The 6,085-nt window shown below is 50.8% G+C and overlaps 1 protein-coding gene across 1 annotated transcript; it reads left to right on the top strand.

Moving 5' to 3' along the window:
* Positions 1-4: 4 nt before the first annotated feature.
* EBI3 (Epstein-Barr virus induced 3) lies at positions 5-5,651 on the top strand. Its single transcript, XM_005895962.3, has 6 exons — positions 5-140; positions 247-346; positions 963-1,098; positions 2,554-2,732; positions 4,227-4,384; positions 5,148-5,651. Exons 2-6 carry the CDS (start codon positions 274-276, stop codon positions 5,298-5,300), a joined length of 699 nt encoding a protein of 232 aa, XP_005896024.1. The 5' UTR covers positions 5-140; positions 247-273; the 3' UTR covers positions 5,301-5,651.
* The last annotated feature ends 434 nt before the right edge of the window (positions 5,652-6,085 follow it).

Here is a 6,085-nt window from a genome sequence, read left to right as displayed (position 1 = left end):
GGAAAGGCCATGGGGTCACCACTTCTCCCTTTTGTGGCCTCCTCTCTCTGCCCCCACTTTCGGGGCCTTCCGCACCAGAAACTGGGGGTGGCCGGAGAAGGGACTGGGGGCTCCTCCTCCAGGGCCCCAGGAACTGGGCGGTGAGTCAGACAGGGAAGGGGAAGTAGGGGGCCTCCAAAGGGGGCTGGGCTTTCCCCTGGGTGGGACCCGAGTCCCCTGCCTCCCTGAGGGTGCTCCTGGTCCCAGCCCCTGAGAGCAGAGCCTGCCGGAGCCATGGCCCTGAGACTCGTCCTGGCTTTTGCCGTCAGCCTCTGGCTGGGCTGCTCATTCTGTCGCGAGAGAGAAGGTATGTGTGGACCCCAGGGGTTGGAGGGAGTCCTGGCAGAGAGACACTGTCTGAGGACTGGATTGGTATGCCGCCATGGAATATTCTGGGTGGGCTGAGAGCCCACATGCCTTCTGTATGCCCACTTGCGGGAGAGAGTTACCATCCCATTGCATAGATGGGGGAAACTGAGGCACAAAGAGGCAAGTCCTACCCCAAGGGGACCAGGAAGCGGCAGCCACAGCCTGGAGGGAGGGAGGCTGGGAGAGAGAGACATTTTAACTGTATTCATTCACTTCATGTGATTCAAAACAAAACTATCACAAAGAGGGAGTTTAGGAAAGCATCTCTCTCCCACCAGAAGTCCCTACCACCCCCAGGTCCCCTCTGTGACTCCTTCAACCTCAGTTTTCCCATCTGGAAAATGGGCTAATAGTTCCTGCCTTGGCAGGTTGTATCAAGGGATGGGAGATGATGTGAATGCCTTTCATTCATGTACTCATTCATTCTACAAACCTTTATTAGGCACCTGCTGTGTGCCCAGCACTGGCTGGTAGCAAGATGGGGGCTGGTGAGCCACAGCAAGGCTTTGACAGTTCCAGTGGATGAGAAGCTCACACTCTCCCTCTCTCTCCAGGCCACCCAGTAGCTTCCTCCCAGCCCAGGGTGCGGTGCCAGGCCTCCAGGTACCCGGTCGCCGTGGACTGCTCCTGGACCCTGCCGCCCACTCCTCCGAATTCCACCAGGCCCACATCATTCATTGCCACCTACAGGTCAGACAGCCTGGAGGGCTTCATGGGGACTAAAACTGGGCTGACCCCTAGGATCAGAGTAGCTGAACACTTATCGAGAACCTGAAACACTCAAAATTCTAGAGCAGCACCAACCCTTAGAAATATACTCCCTAGAATACATATTGTCAGCCATGTGTGGAGGGTAAAATTTCCTAGAAGCCCTATTTGAAAAATTTAAAAACAAAATGGTGATACTGGTTTTAGTATTTTATTTAAATAATATTCAAATATTCCAAAGATGTACCATTTAATATGATTGAATATAATGTGCTTTAACATGCTTATATAGAGTTCATATATTTAAATTTATACTAATATGCACATTCAGTCACTCAGTCATATCTGAGTTTTTGCAACCCCATGGACTGTAGCCTGCCAGGCTCCTGTGTCCATGGGATTTTTCCAGCCAAGAATAATGGAGTGGGTTGCCATTTCCTTCTCCATTTATACTAAAAATTTATACTAGAAATTGATTTATTATCATGAATAGGATTGCTCAAAGTATTGTTTCAACATGTCATCAAAACTTTAAAAATTAATGAGATATTGTACATTCAGTCCTGTTATACTAAGTCATGGAAATTCCATTGATGCTTTATGTATATATATCACATTTCAATTCAGATGCTAAATGTTCACTGGAAAATATTGATCTCTAATTAGATTTTATAACATTTGTGTTTGGGAAAGTAGATTCATACACCTGAGTTGTTCTGAGAAACTTTCTCAAGCTTTCTGATAACTAGAAACTTCATGTAGATTAGAAAGAAAGCAGAAAGTGTTAGTCACTCAGTTGTAGCCGACTCTTTGTGACCCCAGGAACTGCAGCCCTCCAAGCTCCTCTATCCATGGCATTTCCCAGGCAAGAAAACTGGAGTGGGTTATCATTTCCTTCTCCAGGAGGTCCTCCCTACCCAGCAGTAAAACACAGGTCTCCTGCATAGTAGGCAGATTCTTTATCATCCGAGCCACCAGGAAACACTCAGGTAGATTAGATAAAATAGAAGCCCCACTCGGTTGCACTGGCTGCACTTCGCATCCACACTGCAGAGGCAGAACGTTTTGGACGCTGTGGAAGGTTCTGTGGGTGGTGTTGAACTCCAGTCTCTAGAGTCTGAAATCTAAGGGTGCCAGAACTCGAGAGAATTGGAATCATTATTCCAGACTCCAGAATCTGTGAACCATAGACCTGGGAATGTTGGCATTCTAAGGCTGGAATGTTGACAATCTAGAAAGCTTTACAGCCTAGACCCTAGCACCTTCCAGTGGGGTATTCCCTCCGACCCTGGGTCACCCAAGTTCTGTGATGTTGGGTTGAGGGACCGCCTAGGATCACACAGCCAAGACTGGGACCTACTGTCCTCACGTGGGATCAGGGCACAGGTGGGCCAGCAGGAAGTGGTAGGATCCTCACAGCACCCCTTCTATGTACAGGCTCGGCGTGGCAGCTCATGGGGAAAGCTGGCCCTGCCTCCAGCAGACAGCGGAAGCCACCAGCTGTGTCATCCCCGACGTCCAGATGTTCTCCATGGTGCCCTATGTGCTCAACATCACAGCTGTCCACCCCGGCGGTGTCAGCAGCAGCTTCGTGCCCTTTGTCCCAGAGCACATCAGTGAGTAGGGGTCGAGGTGGGGGTGTGGAGGGCCCCCCACCTTCCTCCTACTCCTCCCCCACAACAGGCTCACCTCCCTCCTGTCAGGATGAGATCCTGTCTATCCATACGGATTCGGTGGGATCCACTTTCACAGTTGACCAAGAATCAGCCCACTTCTCCCCCCTCCGGAGCCCCTGCTTGGTCCAGCCTTCATCATCGCCCACCTGGACCACGCGGCCGATCTCGGTCCTTCCCTCGCTCCCGCCCTCACATCCATCTGTGCTTCCTGAGGCAGCCACGAGAGGGCACCTGTGAGCACTACAGTCAGGTCCCATCGTTGCACTGCTCACAGCCCTCCAGGGCTCCCACCTTCCTGCGGGTGAAAGCCCAAGTCCTTCTCATGGCCCACGGTGCCCTGCACGGCCTTCCCCATCCCCTCCCTGTCCTTCCCTCCTCCCCCTCTCCCCTTTGCTCACTCTGCTCCAGCCACACGGGCCTCCTCACTGTTCCTCCAGCATGTCAGGCACAGTCCTGCCCCAGGGCTCTTGCACATGCTGTGCCCTCTGTGTAGACGGCTCTTCCTCCCTAGATCTGCATTTACTCCCTCACCTCCTATAGGTCTCAACTCAGATGTCATCTCCTCAGTGAATCCTCCCCTGAGCACTTTTTTTTTTTAATTGCAAACCATCACACATTGTTAGTGGTTGCTAGAAAACAGTCTGGCAGACCCTCAAAGATTTAAAGATAAATTACTGAGTAATCCAGAAATTTCAGTCCTTAGGTATATATCTAAAAGATATGAAAGCACAAAAACTTGTACATGAATGTTCATAGCAGCATTATCCGTAAAGCAGAAGCAACACAAATGCTCATTAACTGATGAATGGATTCTCAAAATGTGTCCATCTACACCCTGGAATATTATTCAGCCATAAAAAGCAAAGAAGCCCAGACACTCACTACCATGTGGACGAACCCTGAGAACACGATGCTCAGTGAGAGAAGCAGACACGGAAGGACACACAGGTGTGATTCCACTGATGGGAAACGTGCAGAGCAGGCCGATCCAGAGACACAGGGAGTGGGTTCCTGGTTGTCAGGGTCTAGGGAGTGAGGAATGGAGGGTGACTGCTAATATGGACAGAGTTTCTTTGAGGGGTGATGGAATGTTCTGGGTTAAACAGTGGTGATGGTCACACAACACTCTGAATATATGAAAACGACAACCGTACACTTTAAAAGAGTGAGTTCTCTGGTGTGTAAATTGTGTCTCAAAGAATATTGCAGCCCACTCCCCTCCCTGCACTCCTGAACTCTCTTCCTTCCCCTTTATGACCTTCAGATTTGCCTCTTGTCTGTTGTCTTCTGCCTGAAAGGACTGGGCTCCAAGAGGACAGGGCTACTGTGTCCCAATGTCCAGAACATCGCCGTGCACTCAATAATATTTATCATTTGGTTGAATGAATGAATGAATGTCCCCTCTGCTGACCCTGCCTCCTGCTTGTCCATCAGTCAAACCGGATCCTCCAGAAGGCGTGCGCCTGAGCCCCCTCCCTGGGCAGCGGCTGTGGGTGCAATGGGAGCCCCCCCGGACCTGGCCCTTCCCAGAGATCTTCTCCCTCAAGTACCGGATCCGCTACAAGCGTCATGGGGCTGCTCGCTTCCGTCAGGTGAGGACGAGGGTGGTGGTTCTTGGATAGAGGGAAGAGGATGTGTAAATGTGCACTGGGGTCTTGGTCACAGCTTAGGGTGCTGGTGTGTGACATAAAGGCAGCCCAGGGACTTCCCTGGTGATCCAGTCGCTAAGACTCTGAGCTCTCAATGCAGGGGGCCCAGGGTTCAATCCCTGGTCAGGGAACTAGATCCCACATGCTGCAATTAAGAGTTTGCATGCTCTAACTAAGATTCAGCACAGCCAAAATAAATAAATATTTCTTTGAAAAGGCAGCCCAACAGTTCCACTCCTGAGCATCCACCTGAAAAAATTAAAAACAGGATCTTGAACAAATACTTGTACATGAATGTTCACAGCAGCATTACTCACAATGGCCATAAGGAGGAGATAATGTCAGGGCCCTCAACAGATGATGGGTCCACAATGTGTGGTCCGTCCCCTCATGGGAACATTACTCAGCTGTGAACAGGAGTGAGTGATGGAGAAAGGGATTAGTGGGGGTGTGCACACAGGGTGGGTTGGTTTGTATATGAAAAGCATGCTCCTGGTTGACCAAGAACTGCCTGACCCTGGAGGGGTAGTCTTTCTCTGCTCAGCAAGATGTTGAAGGTGGCCAAAGGCGTGCAGGGGGCCGCAGAGGGCATGCTGCTTCGAATGGACATCGGTGCCTGAGTCCCAGGGCAACAGCCTGGGGGGGGACAGAAGGCTTGATCAGAGTATCCTCATTCCCACTGACCCAGCCTTGCTTCTGCTCTCAGGTGGGGCCAATTGAAGCCACATCCTTCACCCTCAAGGCTGTGAGGCCTCAAGCCAAGTACTGCATCCAGGTGGCCGCTCAGGACCTCACCGACTACGGGGAATGGAGTGCCTGGAGTCTCCCTGCTGCTGCCTCCATGACCCTGGGCAAGTAGCAGGGGCTCCCCACACCCCTGAAGAGGGGCCATGCCCTTGACATCCACCTAAGGGTGAATGGGACCTATCCAGCCTGGGTTCTCCACTGTCCGCTGGGCAATCTTGGACAAGTGACTTTGCCTCTCTGAGCCTCAGTTTGTCAATCTGTGAAATGGGAATGTGTTCCCTCCTGCCTTTGACAGAGTGCAATGCTTTGAGAACTGTGAATATGAGATTTTTTAATTAATTAGAAAGGATCATGGGAGGGAGGTTCAGGATTGGGAACACGTGTACACTCGTGGCGGATTCATGTTGATCTATGGCAAAACCAATACAATATTGTAAAGTACTTAGCCTCTAATTAAATAAATTTAAATTAAAAAAAAAAAAGAAAGGATCAGTGTCACTGGAATTGGGACTCTTCCTTCCTTCAACAGATCCACATGAGCCCCAGGGAGGAGAAACAGATCAGGACACACACACACTGAGTCCCCACTCCCACACGTGGGATCAGGGCGGGACCAGAGGAAGAAACGGGGCTGGGGGAGGCAGAGTAGGGGTGATCTGGGTGCTGCCTGGGATGGAATGATGGGACCTGTTCAGTTCAGCAGTTTGCTTCATACACCTACTCAAAAGCTGCCCAGAGAGACTTCCCTGGTGGTCCAGTGGTTAAGAATCTGCCTTGCAATGCAGCGGGGACATGGGTTCCATCCCTGGTGAGAACTAAGATCCCACATGCCTCAGAGCAACTAAACCCAAGTGCTGCAACTACTGAGCCCATGCACCACAATTAGAGAATTCCTGC

Source organism: Bos mutus, chromosome 7, assembly GCF_027580195.1.
Source record: "Bos mutus isolate GX-2022 chromosome 7, NWIPB_WYAK_1.1, whole genome shotgun sequence".
Classification (NCBI taxonomy): Eukaryota; Metazoa; Chordata; class Mammalia; order Artiodactyla; family Bovidae; genus Bos; species Bos mutus.
This window is presented reverse-complemented; position numbering and strand designations above follow the sequence as displayed.

What these genes read in the sequence shown, in the direction of transcription:
- EBI3 (XM_005895962.3), top strand. Translation starts at nt 274, where the DNA reads ATGGCCCTGAGACTCGTCCTGGCTTTTGCCGTCAGCCTCTGGCTGGGC. An exon ending in ATTCTGTCGCGAGAGAGAAG is followed by an intron (nt 347 to 962) that starts GTATGTGTGGAC and finishes CTCTCTCTCCAG; the next exon opens with GCCACCCAGTAGCTTCCTCC. An exon ending in TCATTCATTGCCACCTACAG is followed by an intron (nt 1,099 to 2,553) that starts GTCAGACAGCCT and finishes TTCTATGTACAG; the next exon opens with GCTCGGCGTGGCAGCTCATG.